The sequence below is a fragment of the Mauremys mutica genome, unplaced genomic scaffold, assembly GCF_020497125.1.
Source record: "Mauremys mutica isolate MM-2020 ecotype Southern unplaced genomic scaffold, ASM2049712v1 000170F_np12_subseq_2783730:2963042_obj, whole genome shotgun sequence".
Taxonomy (NCBI): domain Eukaryota; kingdom Metazoa; phylum Chordata; order Testudines; family Geoemydidae; genus Mauremys; species Mauremys mutica.
Window position 1 is genome coordinate 112,837 of NW_025422869.1, and position 23,724 is coordinate 136,560.

General features: G+C 56.0%; 2 protein-coding genes across 8 annotated transcripts in view; both read right to left on the minus strand.

Annotated features, from left to right (window-relative positions):
- LOC123356995 (centrosomal protein of 131 kDa-like) overlaps positions 1 to 8,199 on the minus strand; it is a 28,577-nt gene extending 20,378 nt beyond the window's left edge. The window contains exons 1-6 of one of the 7 annotated variants that reach the window (XM_045000257.1): positions 8,183 to 8,199; positions 7,184 to 7,247; positions 5,154 to 5,356; positions 3,618 to 3,712; positions 796 to 910; positions 200 to 327 (exon numbers count right to left, since the gene is read on the minus strand). In XM_045000257.1, the coding sequence (XP_044856192.1) occupies positions 200 to 327; positions 796 to 910; positions 3,618 to 3,712; positions 5,154 to 5,330 (515 nt within the window). In that variant the 5' untranslated portion in view covers positions 5,331 to 5,356; positions 7,184 to 7,247; positions 8,183 to 8,199. Of the gene's footprint in view, positions 1 to 199; positions 328 to 795; positions 911 to 3,617; positions 3,713 to 5,153; positions 5,357 to 7,183; positions 7,695 to 8,009; positions 8,132 to 8,182 lie in introns of those variants that run through there. The other 6 variants (XM_045000252.1, XM_045000253.1, XM_045000254.1 and 3 more) reach the window with 6 other exon arrangements.
- A 2,896-nt stretch (positions 8,200 to 11,095) lies between these two features.
- On the minus strand, positions 11,096 to 23,585 carry LOC123356991 (AP-4 complex accessory subunit Tepsin-like). Its single transcript, XM_045000245.1, has 13 exons — positions 23,441 to 23,585; positions 22,199 to 22,271; positions 21,411 to 21,502; positions 20,021 to 20,114; positions 19,632 to 19,699; positions 19,378 to 19,456; positions 18,270 to 18,341; positions 17,044 to 17,247; positions 16,320 to 16,494; positions 15,598 to 15,699; positions 15,111 to 15,189; positions 14,511 to 14,645; positions 11,096 to 13,968 (listed from the first exon to the last, which is right to left on the minus strand). Exons 1-13 carry the CDS (start codon positions 23,480 to 23,482, stop codon positions 13,357 to 13,359), a joined length of 1,827 nt encoding a protein of 608 aa, XP_044856180.1. The 5' UTR covers positions 23,483 to 23,585; the 3' UTR covers positions 11,096 to 13,356.
- Positions 23,586 to 23,724: the final 139 nt, after the last annotated feature.

Genomic DNA, 23,724 nt, shown 5'->3' on the forward strand with positions numbered 1-23,724 from the left:
TTCGTTTAGATGGTGAGCTCCAGCCCCCTGGGCTGTGAAATCCCATGTATTCACTATAAATAACGCGCGTGGGGCTCTAGATAGCCGTTCACATCTCATTCTCAGCTGACTCATATCACCACCTCCTTTTCCTGGTTTTAGCTCCACGTCTAAAGAAGAGGGGTGAACCGTCCCGGCCCTGTGCTGCTACCTCTCTTACCTGTTATTGGCAGTGAAGTTGGGTGCCAGCAGCACAGTGGTTTCTTTCTTCCTCATGCCTGCTGGGGACTCCAGCGTGCTGGAGCTGCGGGTGCTGGATGGGATCGGGAAGACCCTGGGCTGATCATCCTACCGTGGCATTAAGCAGAAGTATGAGTGCACTCAGTCAGTGTGTATTATAAACCCTCCCCGGGGAATGTGGTCTTCCTGCAAGGGCCAGTGTCTCCCAGAAAGATTCACTGTCCCACCATCCACGTGGTCTGAAAGGTCTATTTGCATTCCTCCAGGCTTCACATCAGACACCAGGGACCAACAGCCAGTGGGCCAGAAAAACAGACCCACAGTCTAACACAGGCCAGGGAGCACCCACGTGGCAGTAGGCTGCCTTGTTAACCATTTGTGCTGCAGATCTAATGGGCAGGATATCAGGGTGTTCAATCACAGCAGCACCAAGCTGGAAATGTACCCCTATACAGAGAGAACCGATCAAAGACTGAAGCATGTGGCTTGCCCCATTAACTTGAAGTCAATGGGCTACTCATGAGTATGGGGAGTGTAATGCTGCCCACAGCAGTCAAAATAGGCTGTCTCCCTTACCAGGATATTCCATGTGGTTCTCTTTTCTGGGGAGGTTTTGCTCAGACTTGCCAGCTTTTTTCTTCCCCCAGAGCTGCTGTCAAAGAAGGTCAAGAAGTCTCCAGGCTGCTCAGCACTGTGTTCCCGAAAGAAGGACATCCCAAGAAAGATAAGGAATGAAAAAAATCCTTTTCAGAAACCTCAAATGCAGAAACAACAGCGATGCCCTGGGGGTTTCTCCTTCAAGGGCTGCATCTATGGTGCCAGGGGAGGCTATTGGGTGCCCTGCTCTTCACAAATTGGCACAATCTGACACTAATCCATAGAGCTGGCCTGAAAAAGCCAAGACTCACCTGGCACCTGTTATCCAAAACAGGAAGTAAAAGAGCTTTGCAGGAAGAGGGTGTCGTTATGTAGTCATTGGTTCCATACAGAATTAGCTCATACATAGTGCTGTATATTTCAAAGGCCCATGTAAAGAGATGTTATATTATGGGAAGGAGTATGAGTGAGTGGCACAGCAGGGACTGAGAGTCAGGACTCCTGGGTTCTATCAATGACTTGCCACATGACCTGTGGAAAATCACTGACATCTCGAATGGGGAGAATATCCCACTCGCAGGGGTGTTTTGAGAATTAACAAGAGTGTGTAAAGTGCTTTGTGATTCCTGGAGAGGTGGAAAGCGTGGAGCAGTGTATGTGAGGATGTGTGTGTTCCTATAACTTGGAGCAAAGGCTGTACATTCCTAGCAATAACTCAAGGGGGGGAAATCCTTCACTGAATGCAGCTTTTTGGAAAAAAAAAGCCTGAAAACCAAACACCCAGAATTAAAGCTTGGCCATAAAGAAACCTTCAGAGAGTGGGAAGCACATGAGCACAGCATCCGCCATTCTCATAGTACCTGAGATCCATGCGTACACAGAGTCTGGTTATGCTTCTAAAGCCAGTCAGTCTGTTGATAAACTTCGCAGTCTGTCAAAGCTTTTGCAAACCTCGCAGAGTCCAGCAGATCTCACAGTCCGCTGCACCCCAAACATTCTCCCATTTCTAACTCAGCAGTGAGCAGCCCCAGCTCAGCACAGACCTGTGCTCCACCTCCTGCTAAGAACTTGCAACTAAACCAGGGCTCATAATTTCTGAGCTACAAAGTGGCAAAAAGAGCGTTTCAAGAATTTGCCAAAGAAGTAAGCCTGTTTATTCAAGCTCTCATCTTTCAGAAATGGTCTCTCTCTTCTGCCTAAAATTGACAAGGACTCCTCCTCTATCCACCAGCCACGATGCAAAATTTGAAGGGCAGAGGGCCTTCAGTGAGGAGGCAAAAATCAGGCTTATAAGGAAGAGCTGATTACAACTCAGAACATGGGAACAAACGACCTCCCCAAGCAAGCCCTTGTGGAAAGGCCTGATTAACCTGGAAACTTTGTGAAGAGCCTCACAAACAGCACACTAGTCTGAGGCGCCAGCTGTATCAGGACTCTGGTCTGTGTCAACTGGCATATAAGAGAACTATTCTCTAAGTAGACTGGGACTTAAATCCCCAGTTCATCTACTATTCTACACACACAAGAATTTCCCTTCAGCATTTAACAATGCATTCCTGGAGGTGGGGGAGGCCTAGCTTTTAAGAGAAGCAGCAGCAGCAAGAGAAGCAAACCTTCACTGTGCATCAGCTCCTAGGAACAGGATGTCCAGAGACCCCCGCATATCCCACTCTTACACTCTGATGTTCAGCTCCTCCCTTCATGCTGATCAAGTAATCAGCCTTTAGAACGTGTAGGAGAGGCCCAAGATGAGAAGCACGGTATAAAATATTAGAGCCTGAAGCTGGAAGAGACGTGGCATTCGTTTCTTTCATTCCTATAGCTCCCCTTTGCCTCCCTCTCCCAATTCTGCATTTTACGTCCCTAAGAGTAACAAAGAGTGAAGGAGCAGCAGGATCCCATGGGCTGGGGGCAAATTTCATTCAAAAAGGAGACACGGTTCTTCCCAATCAGAGACAGTCAAGAGTCTGAAATAGCAGAATAATGCTCTCCTGCCCCTTGCAAGACAAGAGGAGTGAGGCAGGCCCCAGGGAGGTCACAGCAGTTGACAGTAGTTTCTTCTCTCCTGTAGTAATACCAGATGCTCTCTCCCCTTTGAGAGCTGAAGAAATCCACCTACCTATTTATGAGGCCCCTACCTCAGTAGTGTCTGAGCACCACAAGGTTGGGAAGTAGATTTGGTGAATTCAACAGGTCAGCTGTCCCCCTCCCTGCCTTGTCCACCTTGCAAGCACAATGATTTGCTATTGTATGGTGGCTTATGAGTGCTAGGAAGCACAGGTTGGATTATTAGCATGCAGTGGCGGCTCCAGGCACCAGCGCTCCAAGCAAGTGCCTGGGGCGGCAAGCCGCGGGGGGTGCCCTGCCAGTCCCTGCAAGGGCGGCAGTCAGGCAGCCTTTGGCAGCTTGCCTGAAGGGGGTCCGCTGGTCCTGCGGGTTCGGCGGCAATTCGGCAAAATCTGCCAAATCCGTGGGACCAGGAAACTCCCGCACGCACGCTGCCGAAGGCTGCCTGAGTGCCTTGCTTGGGGCGGCAAAAAAGCGAGAGCCGCCCCTGTTAGCATGGGCAACAGTGCCTATTGGAATTAATATGGCATCCAGTTTATTTGAGGCTCATTTCTGAAAGAGGTTTCAGGCCCACAGAATTACACTTCCTATCTCCCTTGGATTCTAACCCCATGTTCCCCCAAGTGAAGTGCCTGGAACTCAGACACTGACCAGGTAGCCTAACAAGACCATGAAGCAGAGGGTTTCCTTGCTGTTTAGTGAACAGGATGGGTGGGTATTTTTTTAGCCCTTACCGGAAAGCACCGTTCACCTGCTGGTTGACCTGGGTGGTACTATTGGATCTCCGGAGATTGTTAATGGCTCTGGAGCAGCCAAGTCCTGCATCTTCCTGCACAGGAGAAAGTGAAATCTGTGACCGAGACCCCCCGTCTCCACACCCTACACATTACGACAATCCTATTTGTACAAAATACTCCTTGTGAGGTGTCTTATGAAAGCTAACACCACACTGGATATTAATCTCATGATCAGAGGCATGTGTTGACCTTATATGTGAAGTTACAAATTCTCTCTGTATGATGGTGAAGACAAGGCAGCCTAGTCAAGGTAAAGGGGATAAATGGGTCTGTCCTACGCAAAGGAATGTGGGTTTACCTCAATTTACACATTAGCAGTAAACAAAGCTATCCAGCTAAACGAGCAGGGGGTTATCCTGTTCCTGAGCTCAAGAGACAGAAATTAACATGGGACCTGCACCCTCGACAGATGCAGGAGACTGGGTCCTCAGAGGCCTCCCTGCCTGGTAAGATGAAGAAATCCCTTTGGCGATATAAGGAACAGAGAGAGACTCCACCTTTATCCTTCACCTCAGGCAAAAAGAAACCAAGTGATTTGCTCTGTGATAGGTCCTGCCCAGGCCAGCCAGTTAAAAGCTCGAAAGGAGACGGGGGGTAAAAGAAACCATCTTGAACAAAGACTGTATCTTGCTAGATTAAGTTTCAGACCCTGAGATGTGTGTTTTCACTTTCATTTGCTTGTAACCATCTCACACTTTCTCTCTTTTACTTGGTATCACTTAACCCATGCTCTCTCGTTAATTAACTTGTTTTACTTTTACTATAACCCCCTTCGGTGCTGTGATTGAAGGGACGGGAATATTTACCTCAGTTATACTGATAAGCTGTGATGGTCTGACTCTAACAGAGCAGCATACTGAATGCCTTCTGTGAAAGCACCGGGGTAGGGGCTGTGCACTGCCAAGAAATCTCTCTGAGGCGCCTGGGGGCTGGAGTTCACTGATTGTTATGTTACCTGCTGGCGAGGTCTGGGCTGGGAGAGCCCTGAGGAGTTTGCTGGTGAGGAAGACAAGCTGGCATGGCAGGGAGCTGACACACGGTCTAATTTGCCAGCAAAGCTCACTCTTGCAAAGGCAGAGAGGGAACACAGCGGCTCAGAGCTCTGGGTATCCCCAGTAGTGTGTTACAAAACCCAACAATAACTCTCTAAAGAGAAGCATGGGCACAGAATGCCAGGATGGACTCAGCAAAGCAAATTCCTCCCAAAGAACTAGGGAATTCTACAATAAAAATGCATCGCAATGGTGCTTCATAAAACAGCAACAGGCCCTTCGTGGATCCCCCATCCCAAAGCACACACCTAACTTCTGTTCAGAGAGCAAAAGCAAGGGGAATGCATGTCCCAGGGGACGAAGTAAAACACTCAGCAACCCCTGGAGAATAGAAGTGTATCAAGAAGTCTGAAATGTCTGCCCAGGTTCTCCTGGTGATGGGAGGGTTTGGGTGAAAGCACCCCACAGACGCAGTACTCACCGGAGCGTTCCTTCTGGCCTTGCTCTCGGTGATGACGGAGATGGAACGAGCGACGTGCTTAGCTGGAGAGGCGCTGCTCGGCCGCCGCAAGACTTGCAGTGGGAGGCCCGTTAGACTCAGGTCCAAGCTATTGGCATTGACGGCTTGGAATGAGGAACTGCTGCGGGTGCTTTTCATTTTGGGGTGGATTGAACTGCAGTGGATTGAGATGAGATGAAGCACAGAAGAGTACAACTAGGGTCAGGTGACAAGTGAGAGGCACCTACACGGCTCAGTGACAGGATAAGTCTTCTGCCTCTCAGCTTTCCCCCCAACAGCCCAAATGCACAGGGGCTGAATATCCACCAGCTCACACCCTGCTTGGCCTGGCTCCCTGCACCTGTGAGTACTTGCTAAGCACCCATGCCAACATTTTCAGGAGTAGCCTAAGCTTTTTGAACTTCAGGCACCTTAGGCCTGATTTGCTAAGCATCTGCAGCTCTCAGCATCTTCAACTGGGTTTGTGGGCACTCAGCACCTTTGAAGGTCAGATCCAGCATGTCTCAAGTTAGACTCCCAAAATTTAAGGTACCCAAAATCAGTGGCCACTTCCTTGGTATTTTGGCCTAACTAATCCCCAGACCCATCTGTGTCAGGCAGCCATGTATTACTGTCCCCATGTGACAGATTGGGAAGCTGAGGCTCACCCCACTATACCATACTGTGTCCTAGAGGGTTCTTTCAGTTCAGACACCATCCCTCACCTCAAACTCCCTTCATTCAGATTTTACAAGTTGCAACTGGAGTGCGTTGAGAAGGGTTGTGAGATGCACGAATTAACACAACTTTTGTCACTCACTTCTAGCCAGGAATGCACGGAGGTCGTGTCCTTTCAAAGAAGGTTTTGAGGGAGTGTGAGGCCAAATTAACACACTGCACCCTCCAACCTTAACAGCCAAAGCGGTACATAATTCTGCCCCTTTCTTCCTTTTGCATAGCAAAGCCCAGCTCCCAAGGACCACACTAGCTCCATTCCCACCTCCATGGCCTTAAAGCAGTTTCACAATTACTCGGCTATGTTGTTTTATTTCTTTAAATAGTAATACATGTCCTGGGAAGCAGCTGGAACTGCAGAAAGCTTCAATTCTTAGAGAGAAAGGGGAAAACTATCTGGCCTCACATCACATACGTATGTAAGCTCTTTCCAAAGACATTTGCAATTCCCTTGGCACAAGAAATAAGAACAAACAAAAAGCTCTCTATGGAAACCACCAAGCTCACACCAGGAAGATGGGTCACAGTCTCAGCTAGTGCTGGGCTTGGGAGTTGGGTACATATTTGATCAGGGAAATGTATACTTAAATGTATACAAAAACTAATACAATCAGAAGGTTTGCTCCAGGTTCCACACAGGTATAGCAGAAGCGATTTCAGGATTAGGGCTGTATACTGTAAACCCTTCGAGGCAGGGACCATGTCTCCTTATTTGTATTATGAAGTGCCCAATACACTTTTGAGTGTTATAAAGTAACCACCTGTTAGCAAAGCCTGCTCTGCAATCTGAAGGCCACTTGACTGTAACTGTCCATTAGCTGAAGCGCTGCAACAGGGGTTCTCAAACTGGGGGTTATTACATGGGGGGGGGGGGATCATGAGCTGTCAGCCTTCACCCCCAAAACCCCATTTTGCCTCCTGGATTCATAATAGTGTTAAATATTTAAAAAAATGTGTTTTTAATTTAAGGGTGGCCGTATTCAGACTTGCTGTGCAAAAGGAGTCACCAATACAAAAGCTTGAGAACCACTGCGCTATAACATCAGCATTCTTATTCCAAAAGCTCCTCTTCCTATGCCAGACCCCTCTCAGGTGCAGTGGCAGGTCAGGTTTGCATTGGGCCAGGATTGCTCCTTTCACATCCCCAGCCAGAGGAAAAAACGCGCTAGACATTAAAAAGTAAAACTAAAAGTGTGTTGGCAAAACTTCACACCCAGGTACCTGCATGCACAAACCAACCAAAGGGGATGAATAAGAATACAAAGGGGGTTCCTTACCTGCCTGAACTTCCAGCTGTCACACTGCTGGGGACACCTGTATTTAGGGCTATTTTCCCAGCATCTATTTGGGGGGGGGGGGTGGAGGAGAGAGCTTGAGAGAAAAAGCCAACTAAAGACTCCAGGCCTTATAAAGATGCTCCAGCAGCAGAGAGGAGCTTGGGACCCTGTTACAGTCCCTCTCTCCTGGAGACTAACCCTGAGCTCCCCCTACACTAGAGAAAGGGGGGCTGCAAAGCCGTTGGTGGGATGGTGACCCTCCCCTAGGTGACTCGGGCATTCAGGGTCCCCAGAGGTGATTTTAAAACATGGGAGTTAAAAAAATTTCTGGAGGGCTCAAGGCCTGGACACAGCCTGTTACCCCCTGCAGGGGCTCTGGAGCCGGGATCCCTCCGCCTCTCCCGCCCCCCCAGCAGGGGCTATGGGGCCGGGGTCTCCCCACAGGGGCTATGGGGCCGGGGTCCCTCCGCCTCTCCCGCCCCCCCAGCAGGGGCTATGGGGCCGGGGTCTCCCCACAGGGGCTATGGGGCCGGGGTCCCTCCGCCTCCCACCCCCAGCAGGGGCTATGGGGCCGGGGTCTCCCCACAGGGGCTATGGGGCCGGGGTCCCTCCGCCTCCCACCCCCAGCAGGGGCTATGGGGCCGGGGTCCCTCCGCCTCTCCCGCCCCCCCCACAGGGGCTATGGGGCCGGGGTACCCCCACAGGGGCTATGGGGCCGGGGTCCCTCCGCCTCCCGCCCCGCAGGATCGATGGGGCCGGGGTCCCGCCCCCCCCAGCAGGATCGATGGGGCCTGCTGCCCGCCCAGCAGGGTCCCGCCGCCCCTACCCAGCCAGGGGCATTGTGGGAAGGGTCCCTCGGGCGGTGCCCACCCCGCGCAACTAACGAGGGGCCAGAGTCGGGCGCTAGTAACCGGCCCAGGAACAGCCTAACCCAGGCGGGGCGCAAGCCCGCCTCCCCGGCCACGCCATTGGCTCGCTATGGAGACACTGGACTCTCACTGGGCGGCTTGGCTGCCCGTCGCGCGGCGGGGGGGTGGAGTTCGGTTGAGGCGGCAGGCCGGACAGGAGCAGGAGTGCGGGCTGCAGGGCCCGCCAGGGGGCGCTGAGGGACCTAGCCGGGCTCCGGCCTCCTGCGGCGGCTGGGCCGGGCCGGGCCGGGCCGGGCCTGGCGGGGCGGGGCCAGGCAGGGTGGGGGGTGGAGTCAGGAGGGGCGGGGCCAGGCAGGGCAGGGAGTGAGGAGGGGCCAGGCAGGGTGGGGGGTGGAGTCAGGAGGGGCGGGGCCAGGCAGGGCAGGGAGTCAGGAGGGGCCAGGCAGGGTGGGGGGTGGAGTCAGGAGGGGCAGGGGTGGGACAGGGCAGGGAGTGGAGTAGGGTGTGGGGTGAGGAGGGGAAGGGTAGGGCGGGGAGTGGGATAAGCTGTGGGGTGAGGAGGGGCCAGGCAGGGGGTGGCATGGGGTGAGGAGGAGTAGGGCAGTGGGGAGGTGGAGTGAGGAGGGGCAGGGGCGAGGCAGGGTGGGAGCGGGGTAGGGTATGGGGTGAGGAGGGGCCAGGCAGGGCAGGGGGGTGAGGAGAAGAAGGGTAGGGCAGGGAGTGGGATAAGCTGTGGGGTGAGGAGTAGGGCAGTGGGGGGAGTGAGGAGGGGAAGGGGTGAGGCAGGGTGGGAGTGGGGTAGGGTGTGGGGTGAGGAGGGGAGGGGGGATGAGGTGGGGTGGGGCAGAGCAGCCAGAAGAGGGGCTGGGGGCAGCCATCCCATTGGGTTCCCCATGGAGTGTGGGGTGTTGATTGATGATGCCCCGTGCAGGTCCGGTGGGGGTGGTGAGGAGGGGTGCAGGGTCAGGGGGGATTTATCTCTGTACTGAAACAGGCTCTCTGAGGTATTCAGGTGCCTGTTCCATGATGCAATCTGCACCTCAGGTGGAGTGGCCTCCTTTGGAGAAGGTGGGTTTGTGTGTGATGCGGTTTGGACCCTGGCCTTTCTCGTCAGCGCACAGGCTGCCCTATCCGCGCACCTGGCTGCAGAGAACAGATTCCTTGGTGCGACTGGTGTGGCTGCTGGATCTGTGACGGGAAACATAGTGATCTGTGAGCCCATAGCTGCCTGTCCCATTGTTGAAGCTGATTGTGGTGTCCAGAAAGTTGATGCTGATACATCAAGGGTTTGATTGATGTGGAAATCTATGAGGTAGTTTAGGTCATCTGTGCAGAGAATGAAAATCTCATCAGTGTATCTCAGCTGTGTCACTGGTTTCATGGAGGGTTTGTCCAGAAATTCTTCCTCAAGTTGGCCCATGAAGTGGTTGGCACATTGGGAAGTGATCCTAACGTGTAGACGTGTTATAGGTTGCTATTACTACTAAGTACTATTTGTACAGCCCGATGCCTAGGAGTCTCAGTCATGGCCCAGAGCGCTGTACATTATTCATTAGGTATATGATGGTAATGCCTAGGGGTCTCAGACAGTGCAGGACCCCATTGTGCTAGGCATTATACAAACAGAACACAAAGATGATCCCTGCCTCACAGTGCTGGAAGAGTTAGGTAGCTGCCTTCATACGTGAAACAAGAAAATGTACATCGAGTCGATTTTTAGAACCCTCAGAATCGCTACCTATTTCTCATGATGATGGAACCCCCCTGGATCCCGCAGTGGCAGGAGAGCTAGGAAACATGCAGAGCTCTGGATTCACTGGCTCAGCTCCATGCAGATACAAAGGTGGTTAGCGAGTCTTTTCACAATTTCAGATTTGCTAATGAGGTTCACGAACATGACGACAGCGTCAGAGGAGGTTTTGTTTTGTTTCAAAGAACAGAAAATTTGGAGACGTGACTCTTCCAACGGGCCCAAAGCAAACAGCAGCTTTGCACTATTGCAGCAGGTTCCCAAACTCCCCCTATCACAACCCCTTTGTGGGCTCTTCTGTCTAACATTTCAAACCACTGCTCCCCGTTCAGAAAAGCTGCTCTGGGGCATGGGTGAGGGTAGAAAGTGTCCCTCTGAGTCGGCCCAGGCCATTGCCCCAGTTGTTGCCCTGGTTCAAGATAACGGGACTGAAGTGGGGCCTTTGTGAGCATCCAGAGCAGGGTCAGCATCGTGTTGATGTTCTCTAGCAATTGCCCGCTGGGTGCTTTACACCGATAAGCCAATCGGGTGGACTCCTCTGCTCATTTGCGGGGCTGAGCCAAGAGCATGGTGCTGCACAGCACAACAGAAGCCTTCTGCGTTCATCTTGTTGCCCCCATGGACTCAATGCTTCCCACACCCGCTCTCCACTACCAAGTTGGGGTTCCAGAATAAGGCGGCAGAGCTGCCTTCCAGTAGGTGGGATTTTTTTTTTTAAATAGAAACTTCCCTATTTTAAAATGTGTATAATTTAAACTCCATCCCCACCTCTCCAAATTTAAGAGATGCTGCATGACTCTCCAAATGCCACAGTCAGCAAAAAGGCTTCCCTGGGCCTGGGTGAAATGCATGAAGCAAGAAAAGCAGAAGTGATGAAAAGCAAATGTGAGGCTAAAATTTCCCATGTAATAATCTAGAGCACTATTAACCAGGCTTTTTACATGTTATTTTTACTCAGAAGTCCCTGCATCAAAGGGAACAAGTAAATCTGGGTAAAATCAGCCTGTGTTGCAGTTAGGACTCTCCTCCTGCCCATATCCCGGCACTTATGTGGCAAATTGTACATTATTGCCAAAGATCTGAGGCCAGAGTCTGTTTTCCCATCCCCACTTCACAGACTATCATTAGCAGCTTCCTTGTCAAAAACCAGGGTGATGGACTCCTTATAAACGCCTGGCTGGTGGATGGATTCACTTGCATCAGTGCAGCACCATTATTGGGTCTGTTGTGCAGAGAACTGGGCTGCTCTGGGGCTCTTCTGAAATGGTCCCAGGCCTGAGCAGTAATTCATGGGAAAAGCCTGAAGTACAGACCAGTGTCTGCAACTCTAGGATGCATTATGAGCTCAGGTGCTCTGAGGTCTGCCAGCCAGACAGGTTAGTTCAACAGACACAACACGGTTACTACATGTGCTGCCCATGACGCCCCCTCCCGCACTGACCCTGTGGGTGGCAGAGGGCCAGGCTTCACAGAGCCTACCTGAAGGAATGCCAGGGGGCTATTTATATGTCAGCAGACAGTTCTCAACAGGAAATAGAACGTTTTCCACAATTCAATGATTTCAAACCTAATTGTGCATAGAAAACCTGGTTCCTCTGGAGAGCAGCAGGGAACACGAATTCAGGGATCATTATGCCCTGGTTCTGGGCCTTGTTAAAGAAATACAGACTACCTGCCCTCCTGATTGCACCCTGCTGGCACAGCTGTGCCCTGGAAGGCAACCCTGCCAGGGCATGCTGAGAGTGTGAGGTGGCCAAAGCTGCAGGAAGAGGGAAATTTACAGGCTTTGCCATGTGATGACCGCCCTTCGGTGTAGGTAGTCTAGAAGCCAGCTGAGGCTTAATACTTGAACAGGGAAATGTGAACCATCCGTATGCTCAGCAGATTGTGTAGCTCTGGAACTGGGGGAAGAAGAGTCCTCTCAGCCCCTAGCAGGGGACTTGGTTACATTTCAGCCTGTAGCTGCTCGCTCCTCTGAGCTCACCATCACTGCTAAGGCCAGGAAAGCCATCCAAGCATGCTCTGGGCAGAACGCAGATTTCACCTGAGGCACAGGCTATAAACAAGCACACTTTGTACCTCAAAACAAGAGAATTAGTCGAACTTTAAATATACACAACTTAGTGTTTATTAAAGTCATATTAGCACCCCCCTCCCCCCCCCACACACACGCTCTGTAAACATGGAACGTCCTCCCAGGAAGCTTTCTGGACAATGGACCCTTCCCTCCTCCCAGCCCTAAGAGCAGACAGGTTGCGGGAGCTAAGACCGTTGGCAGGAGTCTGTGAGCAAGGCCCTGGCTGCAGGGTGTGATTTGTACACAGCAGGAGCCCACCCAAGCTTCTGCCCCGTGGGGCAGATCAGACACTGCTAGAAAGGGATTTCCCCCAGGGATCTTTAACTCGCCTGTTGCAAATTTGCCCCACGGGGACAGGTGGGCTGCTCTGGATGTCATAAGCCCAAGGACAACACACAGACTTGTACATAACTAGCTCTCGCAGCCAGATGGACTCGCGTGTGACGTGTAAACACTGAATAAACGCCAATCTGCTGCCCAAGGCAGCCTGGCCCTGTAAGTTGGCTTCCCTGTACCCAGTAGGATTGGGCAAGAGATCAGTCTGCAGGTGTGAAAGGGGCTGCTGCCCCACACAGGGATTCATGCTTCTACATACGTGTTTAGTCCCTTCCATTGCCAGCCCTGCTAAAGCGCTCCAAGGGGTGGGTGTGTGTAACGCACCTTCAAATAACAAGTAGCTACAATATCGGATTCTCAGTAGGAAAACAAAACCACCTAACGTGTCACCTTCCTTGAAAAGATCTTCTGAAACCTGGCTTCCAGACTGCCCTGCTCAATGCCTCTACCCCAACAGCAATGGGACTGAGCGGGTGCTGTGCTGGGGAAAGGCAGCCGGCGTCCCTGGACCTTCCAAGGTACGATTAGCCACCCTCCATACACGTTAAGTGATTGAGCCGGTTACTAGTACATTCATTCACACAGGCTGAGGCACAGCACGAGAGGTTGAGTCCATATGGACTCACTGCCCCTCCCTCCCCAGCACGCCCCAGGGCCTCGCCTGAGCAGTGTTACAGACTGACACTGATGGCCAGAGCAGCCAAGCACATTTGATTAGCCTTATACCTGTAGCATAACCTTAACGTGGGGGTATAGTCAAGGGGATTCTCATTCCCATGCGCCCCCCCCCTGCTTTGGCAGCCTGGAACTGGCTGTCATGGCACATTCCCCCTCACCCCCCCGTGTGGGATCATGCTGGATTGTTATTGTAGGGTTGCTCATGGATTTTTCAAGGGCACCTCCAGGGATCAAACTGAAGGGAGTGACTGGAGACTCCATTTCCTCGTTGTGCCCCAGCGAGATACTCCCCAGCAGCACCGGCACTGCCAGCCCCCGTCTGCAGGACGTGGACTTGGCAGCACCCACAAGGAACGGGGAGGCCTCGCTTTGGAGTGAGCAGCTGGTGCCCCTGTAGTGATGGCCTGAGCGCGACACGCAGCGAGCGAGACCCCAGTTCCTCAGTGTCCTGCAGCCCCAGCTGCTACATGTTGAGGAAGGAGAATGCAGAAGGTTCCCTGCTGCCCTTGGAGTCCCCGTGAGCCTTGGCGCTGGCAGTCCCAGTGCAGGGCAGTGTCCGTGGAACACGAGAGGCACATCCCTCCCCACCAGAGTTGGCTACTGCTGTGCCTGGAAGGGCCACCAGCTCCATGCCCGCGAACAGGGAGAGGCTCTGAGGGGGTACAGCTGCCCCCTGGCTGCCATTCAGCGTCTGTGCACGCTCGGAATCCATCTGGGCAGCATCCAGCTGGGCCTCAGGCCCTGTTAGTCTGCACTCCACCTCCTGCTGGCGCCGACAGCCTGGTGCAACATCCCCAAACTGCTCGCAGGTCTCCGCTTCTGTGCCCTGCTCTCCCGCAGGGGCAGGCGCGGCCACGGGATGTGCAGCGAATGCTAGGGCTTTACGTGTCTCCCAGAGGGAAGGGGCTAAGCTCACGGGCTTGAGAACGGTATCTCCTGCCAGAGGCATGAGGTCCATCAGCAAGTCACGCGTGTGTTGGGGGGAGCCCCCGGCAGGAGCAGAGGGATCCGTGTCTGGCTGTGATCTCTTGGGAGACGGGCAGCTCCTGCACAAAGCCTCAAACTGCCTCAGGAGCTGGCACGGAAAGGGAGGAACAGAGCAAGGAGTCAGTGCAGCACAACGGGCCTGCCCCACCACTGACCCCTTCACAAGGGGGCAGCCTTCAGAGGCCGGCCCCTGCCAGCCTGCTCCCCAGGGGGGCTGGATGGGATTTGGGGAGCCCTTTTATGCTGCCCCCCCCCATTGCCGGGCACTAGCAAGGGGAGTGCCATGCACAGTAGATCAAGCTGGTATCCTGCCTGGCAGGATTTAATACCTGATGCTTTGCAGGGGGCTCACCACCCATAACGTACCTGACCTATTGTGCAATATTTCATTGGAGAGGAGGGAACATTCCTTCCTTCCTGACCTGTGCAGCCACCAGCTGATGCCCTGAAGCATGTTATCTCCTCTAGGAGCAAAGTTCAGCCCAGTACGGTGGCGGGGGGAATGACCCTGCACTCTCTGGTGCTCCCTGCTCCAGGGGAGGGAGGGAGGGAGGAAGTAGCTGGGTCTGGCCCGGCAGCACAGAGCCAGTCCTTCAGGCTGTGCTGGGCTGTGAGACACACAGGAGTCACCTTTGTTGCTTTGTTGGCCATGGGACCGGGGCTTCTTTGGCTGAGCTGCTGCAGGTGTGGCCGGGTAATCGCAGAGATCTGCTCGTGGGCCAGCAGGTCGGAGCACAGCAGGGAGGATATGGCACACATAGACCTCTGGCAAGGACAGAAGAGAGCAGGGTCAGAAGACAGGACCTACGCTGATACTGCAGCTGCAGGCAGCTCGTCCGAGCCCACAGCCCCAGCCCAGGGAGATGGGGCTCCCTGATTACCCAGCGGCACAGCAAGTTTCCCCAGCCCAGGCGGGACCAGCTCCAGGGCCCAGTCACTCCGAGGCCATCCATGGGGCAAGGGGTGCTGGAGCTTTCGCCGTGGGAGCCCTTCCCCACTAGTGCAGGCAGACGAGGGCATGAACCAGCTCACAGCTACTGCTGACCCACCCCAGATCCCAGTACCACCCAGACGGGCTCGTCTCCTGAGCCACCTCCTCCCATGGGGCAGCCGGGGAGCCCCTCCACACTCCTGAGGCTTCTCGGGCTGCTCAGTGGGCCCCATCCAATCAGCCGTCTCCCCGTGCCCGCAGGAGCTGCAGTGGAGGCAGCGTCTCCTCCGTGCACCCACCATGCAGACGAGCTGGCTGGGGTCTTGCAGCGTCCGGCTCAGCAGCTCCAGCACCACCTCGCAGTTCAGCAGCCCGCACCTGGGGAGAGTGGGCAGCGCGTGGTCACGGCAGCAAGCGGGATGCAGCTTCCCAGACTCGCGCAGGGATCCTCAGCCTCTCAGAGATGGCAGGGAGCAGCCCCATGACCCGCCCCCCAGGGACTTTCCTGCCCCACCACCTCAGGGGTCGCTGGCTGAGCCCTCCAGGGTGAATGGTGTGGGGCAGCACCCTGGCTACACTCCTGGCTCCCCGCTCTGCTTTGCAGCCAGATCCAGAGGGAGGGCAGGCTCTGCTCATCAGCCAGCCCAGGAAGGGGCAGGGGACCCAGGGGACATTGTGCGACCAAGAGGGCTTTGGAGAACACCCGGCCCAGCCCCCCTGGCACCCCGGCAGGGGTGGGGAATGCAGCCTCCCCCCAGCCCAGGAGAGGACGCGACGGACTCTTACTCTTTGATGAAGTGCTGGGCCTCCTCCCGCGTCAGGAAGACCTTGGAGCCCCTGGTCAGCGCGCTCACCAGGCTCAGCTCCTGCAGGCAGTCGCCCTCCACCCTGCCAGTGGGGAGGAGACACCAGCTCATTGCCTCTGTCCTGCAAGGGAGGACGCGCTCCCAGCCCCGCTCCCCACTTCGGAGGGGCAGTGAGCAGGCTTCCCTGCCAGCTCACAGACTCCGCCCCCCAGCAGGGCACAGAGAGAGCGGGGTGCAGCTGGGCACAGGCCTGGGCGCTTGGCACTCCTGCGTTCCAACCCAACTGGGGCAAGTCACGGACCCTGGCCACCCCCCACCAGCCCCAGCACACAGGCAGCTGCAGCCCTCACAGCTCCGCCCACCCATGGGGGGTGAAGGGACCCCACAGCGTGAAGCAGCTCAGGCTGGATGAACCCCCAGCATCTGCCTGACTGCTCCCACTTCAGTGCACGGAGCCGAGCGGCTGAAAAACTAGGGGGGAACTGGGGACCCAGCACCCAGAGGGGACATGAATTAACAGGGCCTGGCAAGAGAGGAGACCATGCGCATTAAGGGACTTGCGGGGATACTGGAGAAGGGGGAGCCCAATGGGTTTAACCCCGGCTGCACTCCTGCCACAAGCTCAAAGCCCTTCCTTCTCTCTCCACCCTGGCCCCGGCCACAGCCCCAGCCCCCGCCCCAGCCCCAGCCCCTCTGGCTCACCTCTCAGTTCCGGTCCCCAGCTCCCTGCTGGCCCCAGAGGGGCTGTCGCTGCCTGATTTGCTGTAGGAGTCGGAGGTCCTGCTCAGCTCCCCGTTCTCCTGCGAGGAGTTCTGGGAGCTGTGCCCACTGTCCGTCTCTTCCCAGCCACCTCCTGCCTGCCCAGGTTGGTGACTCACTGTAGGAGAAGCAACAGCAAGAGAGAGTCACCCAGAGCCAGAGCTTCCTGCCTGCTTCAGGGACTGGCAGACAGCTCTGCCACGACCCAGCCTCCACCTGCACCATACAGGAAACAGTGGGCGCTCCATAGGAACCAGGGTTCTTCTTCTATTCCAGGCCTGGACCATGGAGCTGTGTTACGTGCTGCTAAATGGCAGCTGTGTTTCTCCCCAGAGGTGGCTGCATTTCAGTGCAGTGTGTGGCGATTCCTAGGATTTGCCGAGCATCCGGTGAGCCTGGGGGTGAGGGGCAAAATGGCTAACGAACATTAGGCATTAGCACCACTGCTTGGAGGAGCATCATCCAGCAGCGAGAGCTGGGAACTGGGTGCCTGGACTCTGGGGTTCTGTTCCCAGCTCCATCACTGAAGCTAATGTGTCCATCTTTAGAGTAGGACCAACCTTCCCCTCCCGGCCGGGAGGTCAGGAGCCCTAATTCAGCAGGGGCGATGATGCGCCATAGCTGTCCGTGGGAGCTGCTTTCCATCGCTGCAGCTCCACGCACCTACCTCGCATGCTGTGGGCTGCAGCAGCAGGGGGCTTCTGAGGCACCACACAGCTTTTGCCAGGAGAAGGCGCCGTCACGGGCTGGTAGGCATCATCCTGGAGCTCCCTGGGGCAGGGAGGGGGGAACTCTGGGCTGGGCAGCACAGCGCTGGCGACCGCCTCGGCTGCTTTCTGTATGGTGGTGAGCAGGGCCTCGCCGGCGGAAGCTGGGCAAGCACAGGAGAGGCCAGGGCGTGAGTCTCTGTGCAGGGCTCAGCCCCCCTCTGCTCCGAGGGCAGCACTGCCACACACCCTCAGGGCACCCTGCCCGCAGGGGGGGAATTAGGCTGGATCCCGTTGCCCACCAGGGACTGTAGGGGCGTTGGGCTGGCGGACGGGTCTCTGCCAGCTTCAGGGAGGCCCGAGCTTCCAGTCCAGCCACCCTCCCCGCTCACTGGCAAGAAGTGGTCTCTGAATCCAGCCCGCCCCTGCCTGCCCTGAGCTCCTGAAACACACCCACAGCTACTTCCCTAGGGAGCTGCCTAGAACAGCCCCGCACGGTTTGGAGCAATGCACGAACTGGGCACCTCAGCGGGGACGCCAAGCAGTGAATGGGCCAGGGAGACTGAAGTGCCCTTTCACCCCCAGCCTGGGCCCCTGGCTTGGGGCTCTGGCAGGGGCTGGGCCCAGGGACGCTCACGCTGCTGCTGGCTGGGCTTCGGGCCAATGGCACCTCAGCCCAGGCCTCTCAGCAGCACATCAGCACTGCCAACCCGGAGCGTTCCAAAGCCACGAGCCAGGCCCCTGAAATCCCCAGCTGGGCTGGATAACGTGGAGCTTTATATTCGCATCAGAAACGTGGGGTTCTTGCTCTTTGCCCCTGGTCTGTGAGTACGCGGGGGCATCGGGTCGGGGGCTCGAGAGCTTCTCTGCCATGACCAGGGCTAAAAACTGGTTTCCTGTTTTAAATGACTGCAGAGCCTCCTCTGACCCTGGGCCCCCAGGAGCCGAGGATGCAAGAAAAGCACCATCCATTGGGAGTAGGGTGACCAGACCGCAAGTGTGAAAAATCGAGATGGGGGTGGAGGGTAATAGGAGCCTATATAAGAAAACGCCCCAAATATCGGGACTGTCCCAATAAAATCGGGACGTCTGGTCCCCCTCGTTGGGAGCCTCGGGATAAACCCCCGAGATCTGGCGACGTGGCAGAGGGGGCGGTGCGGAGCCGGGCCCTGGGGACGGCACTTACGGGAGCCGCTTCTCTCGCTCGTGAAGCCAAAGCCTTGCAAGGAGCTGCAGGGGCCGGGCTTGCAGCCCATTCCTACGACCAGAGGCACAAAGCACATTTCAGAGAGATCCAGGGTCCCCTCCCCATGCTGTGCCCCCTTTGCCCATGTCTGCCCTCAGGGCGCCCATCCCGCTGCCCGAGGGCTGGACACAGCCAACCCCAGCTCTGCAGGGGGCACCGAGCCAGGAAGCACCTGCAGCTAAACCAAACTCAGCCTGTGGACCAGACACAGCCCTAACCACTAGGTTAGCCGTGGGTGCTGCCCCCTGGTGGGGAAATGCTAGTAGTGCTGGGGAGCTGGCAAGCACAGCCCAGAGCCCTACCGGCAGCCGCAGGAACACAGCCTGGCTGGAGGTTGCAGGGCTCCTTGCTTCAGTGACCTTTAGGGGTCGGATTTTCCAAGGGGCCGAAGGGAGCCTGGTACCAACTCCCACTGACTCCCCATGACAGCTGGGCACCTAATGCCCCTTGCAGCCCCCACCCCATTTCCTGACCCTCTGTTTGACATGAGTCACTGCCCAGCCCCATGGCACCCACCCGACAGGAGCTGCAAGAGCCGTTGCTGTCCCTGTTCTGCCAGCACCTCCATAGCCTCCAATAAGGACGCATTTGTCCGGCCATGCGAGAGGCACTGCCTGAGTTCCCACCCCAGGCTCCCTCGGTGGGCAGGCTGCAGAGGCCACGCACCTAGCAACTGGGGCCATGGGGCTGCAGCGGCAGCTCCACCAGCTGGGAGGATGCGGCCAGTAGGGGCAGGGACCGTTCCCAGCTCCCTTAGCGAGTGGAATTTCCAGGAGGATCGGGCGTGAAAGCAACGCTGGGTCGTTACAGGGCGAGCCAGTGTAAGCAGTGAACTGCCCCTGGCCTGAACGCCCCTTCCCAGGACTCCCCTCATTGACAAGCAGCACGGGGGGAGCTTGTCCTGCTACTGTCTGAGCTGCACCTGCCCTGGGGATAAGGCGCTGCCACAGCCTCTTCCCCCCCCAGTACCCGTCTCCAGAGCTGCCAGCTCAGCACCTCCCAGCAGTGCCATGAGCAGGAGTGTTCACACCAGGGTGCTTGCGCTTACCTATTGGGGGAAGTGGCCTGGAGGGCTGAGCAGAGGGTGGGGGCGACAAGGTATCCGAAAATAAAGCACTGGCCAAGTCCTGCAGGGAAAGAACGGACCGTCACAGCCGGGAGAGGGCACTGGGCCCCCGGCCAGCTCAGCAAATCCCTGACCTGTGCTTGGAGCAGGGGCAGGAGGGTGCCCTGAACCCCCCTAGCCCACGCAGAGTCCTCTCCCCAGGGTCAGTCCCCTGGGCAGGGCAGGGTGTCACTCACCTGTGCTGCTGCTCGGACCTTCTGGTACAAGCTGTTGCCGTGCAGGGGATCTGGCGGCCCTGCGAACACTAGAAGGCAGAGGGTGAGGAAGGGCCGGGTTAGTGCAGCTGCGTAAGGTCTAATGGGCACAGCTAGAGGGGTGTGCCAGGCAGTCATCACATCGCCTGGCAGTACCATCCCCCCTCCTGCAGCTCCCCACCTGAGCCCCCCAACGGCTGCAGAAAGCTCACAGCCGGCGGCAGGGAAATCAAGAGCACCAGCGGGATTTGGGGCTGGGGGGCTTTCCCCAGTTAGCGCGAGGCTGGAACAGCGCTGCCCTCAGCTGGTCTCTCTCCTGGTAACAGCGCCGACCCCAGCCCAGCCCCAGGGCCGCCCAGGTGCCCTGTTACCTGCTGCTTCCTGGATGAAGGTGGAATTCCTTTTCAGCTGCTGAAGGAACTGCGAAGACCCGTGTGTGCACATGTACAGCAGAATCTTCAGCACCTGGAGACACAGGAGAGGCTGAGCAGAGTCTGGGACACCAGAATCGGACACCTAGGGACTCACTCGTATGCCTGCACTTCACCAGACCAGAACTGTTCGGGGATCGATGGAAAGCACCAGATCCAGACTCTGCCAGGGCGGGGACCCACTGCAGAGACTTCGCTAGGAATGCCTTGATGCCAGCCCCTCCCCATTCACACCATGGGGGTGGTGGCACCTGCCCCAGCCTCAGCATCCCCTTTTCCTGGGAACATTCAGGTCCCAGGCCATTGCGGAGAAACTAAATGAATTCTTTGCATCGGTCTTCAAGGCTGAGGATGTGAGGGAGATTCCCAAACCTGACAGATGAAATTCAATGTTGATAAATGCAAAGTAATGCACATTGGGAAACATCATCCCAACTCTACATATAAAATGATGGGGTGTAAATTAGCTGTTACCACTCAAAAATATCTTGGAATCATTGTGGACAGTTCTCTGAAAACATCCACTCAATGTGCAGTGACAGTCAAAACAGTGAACAGACTGTTGGGAATCATTAAGAACGGGATAGATAAGAAGACAGAAAATATCATATTGCCTCTGTATAAATCCATGGGACGCCCACACCTTGAATACTGCAGGCAGATGTGGTCGCCCCATCTCAAAAAAGATCTATTGGAACTGGAAAAGGTTCAGAAAAGGGCAAAAAAAATGGTTAAGGGTATGAAACAGATGCCATATGAGGAGAAATTAATAAGACTGGAACTTTTCAGCTTGGAAAAGAGACGATATGATACAGGTCTTTAAAATCATGACTGGTGTGGAGAAAGTGAATAAGGAGATTTTATTTACTCCTCATAACACACGAACTAGGGGTCACCAAATGAAATTAATAGGCAGCAGGTTTAAAACAAACTAAGGGAAGTATTTTTTCACACAATGCACAGTCAGTCTGTGGAACTCTTTGCCAGAGGATGTTGTGAAGGCCAAGACTATAACAAGTTTCACAAAAGAACTAGATAAGTTCCTGGAGGACAGGTCCATCAATGGCTAGGAATTGAGTGACAGGAGCTGGGAATGAGTGACAGGAGATGGCTCACTTGGGATTGCCTGTTCTGTTCATTCCCTCTGGGGCACCTGGCTAGCCACTGTCTGAAGACAGGACACTGGGCTAGATGGGTCTTTGGTCTGACCCAGTGGGGCCATTCCTATGTAGGTCCTGGCACCCCTGAGCTCTCGCCTCCCTCCCACCTGCACCCTAAGAACAGCGCCTGGTGCTGCACTCCCCCTGGCAGCACTCAGCTGTTCAGTTACCTTCAGCTTGACGTGACAGGAGTTATTCTGCAGTCGGTTCAGGAGGTGCTCCAGGAGGCACTGGCTGCTCCCTGGGGAGTCGTGGGAGATCTCTGGGAGGGTGCAGTGTTAGAGAAGTGATGCTCACTCCAGTCTTACTACTAATGAGCAACCGATGTCAGGTTAAAGGCCGAAGACTCCAAGGGTCAAAGGATCCTGCCAGTCCCTGAGCCATTCCCACTCCTTGATCACTGCTAATGCAGCTTCATCACAGCTAAGCAAAGAGCAGCGGGTCTCCCCTCCCACCTCTGCCCCACTGAAGGCCTGCCCCCCTCACCTCACTGCATAGTCCCCCTCTACCCCCCAAAATACCAGGATCTTAAGCCTGCTGCACCTGGCTCCTCCAGCTGGGATTCACAACAGAACAGTCCCTCTACATTCTCTGCTCCTTGCACCCAAAGATCTCAGAGCACTCTGCACACATCTGTCCGTCTCTCAGTATCCCAGGAAGAGAGTCAGGCCTGATTTCTCTCCTGAGGAGAGCTGAGGCACAGGAAGGTGGAGTATCAGAGCAGGGAAGAGAACCCAGATCACCAAACTGCCCCCTCCACCCACTCTAACCACTAATCCACGCTCTCACCATGGAGTGTGATTCCAAAGCACTAGTGATCCCTGCTTTTAGTAACTATTACCCTGGCAACGGAAATACCTGACCCTGGCCTTGAAACTTGCAACAGTCTCTTATCATGCCTCTCTCACACACAGCTCCAACGCCGGATTTCCAGCCTTACACTGGGAATAAAGGATACTTGCAATTTCCTCAAACAGGTACCCAGGGCATGGGACGTCGTCATCCGAGGTGCCTTTCATCAGAGTGGGCAGCTGAAAGAGACCAAGCCAACGCTGTCCAATCAGGGGTAGAGGGCCGGACCCATCCCAGGGAGCCACCAAGCCCCCTTTTGACATCTCACCCCAACTGTTAACGCTGTCCCCAGGCGCGTGAGATATCAGCTGGAACAGAACATCTGCTCCTGTCCCATCCCCGACACGCCCACAACTCCAATGCGCACTGTCCCTGTGCTGAATGCACTGTCCCCACGATCCACAGAGACATAAGAGAACCTCCACACCCCTCACATCACAGTCCTGAGGACAAGCAACCCCCTCAGCTCTCTGTTGCCATCATTAGCTGCCTCCTAGGGAGGCTAGGCCGGCCGGTTTGGGAAGGACGTGGTACCCCGCACCCTAAGAGACGTGAAGCCCTAGAGAAACGTTGGTCAAAGCCTGGCTCCACGGGGACTCCTGGTCCCAGCCTCTGCCATTCAGATCCAGAGGGAGCATCACATGCTGGGCCTGGTCACCTCCAAGCTCTCACCCTGGGTGAAAGCAGCTGCCTTCTGCTCCACTAGCGGCTCGTTACTGTAGGTCCAGGCAAGTTGCCAGCACAATCTCTCGGATGGGCAAAGTCTGGACAGGTCCCCTCTTGTCCCAGCACCCCCAGGTGGGGTCACGGGGGCCCTGGATCATAGCCATTTCCCACACTCAGCGCCTGGCCGCACAGGGAAAGCCCAGGAGGACACTCAGCCCCTTAGTCCTCCCATATCGGGCGGGATCCTGAATTTGTCCGTGTGGAACATCGGCCGGGCCCAGGCGACACCAGGCCTGGGGAGCAGGCGTTTAACCGCCCCCGGCCTGGAGGCCAAAGGCCTGTAACGACCCAGGCTCCTCTCAGCGACCCCACACGTCCCCCCTCCGGGGCACCCTGGGACAGCCCGAGCCGGGGGCCGCCCAGCGCAGCCACTGGGGGGGGGCAGGGTCAGCGCCAGGCAACAGCAGGGGGAGTGACATCACTGCAGCTGGGGGTGCGGTGACGTCACAGACCCGCACTGAGGCAATGACGTCACCGAGGCGGAGGGGCGCGGTGACGTCGCCGCTCAGGAACCCCCCGCGCGATTCTTCCCCGGCCCAGCCCCGGCCCCGGCCCCGTCGTCCCCTCGGCGGGACGGACAGCGACAGCCCCCGGCCTAGCCCGGCCCGGCCCGGCCCCGTACCCGGCTCAGGAAGCCCAACCGGTCCCGCAGCGGCGCCGCCATGATTCTCTCTGCGCGCGTCCCTCGCTGCCCCACCTGAACCCGGCCTCGTCTTCTCGCCCCCCGGAACCCCTGCCCGCCAATTAGAGTGCGACTTCCTCCCCGCTCAACCAATCAGCACCGGAGGAGGGCGGGGCCCCAAGGGGAAGCGACCGACACCACTGACGCCACCTGCGCAGGCACGAGAGAAGGGCAGTAAATAACCGGCAGCTCGTCCAATCAGAAGCTCCCATGTCAGAAAAGGG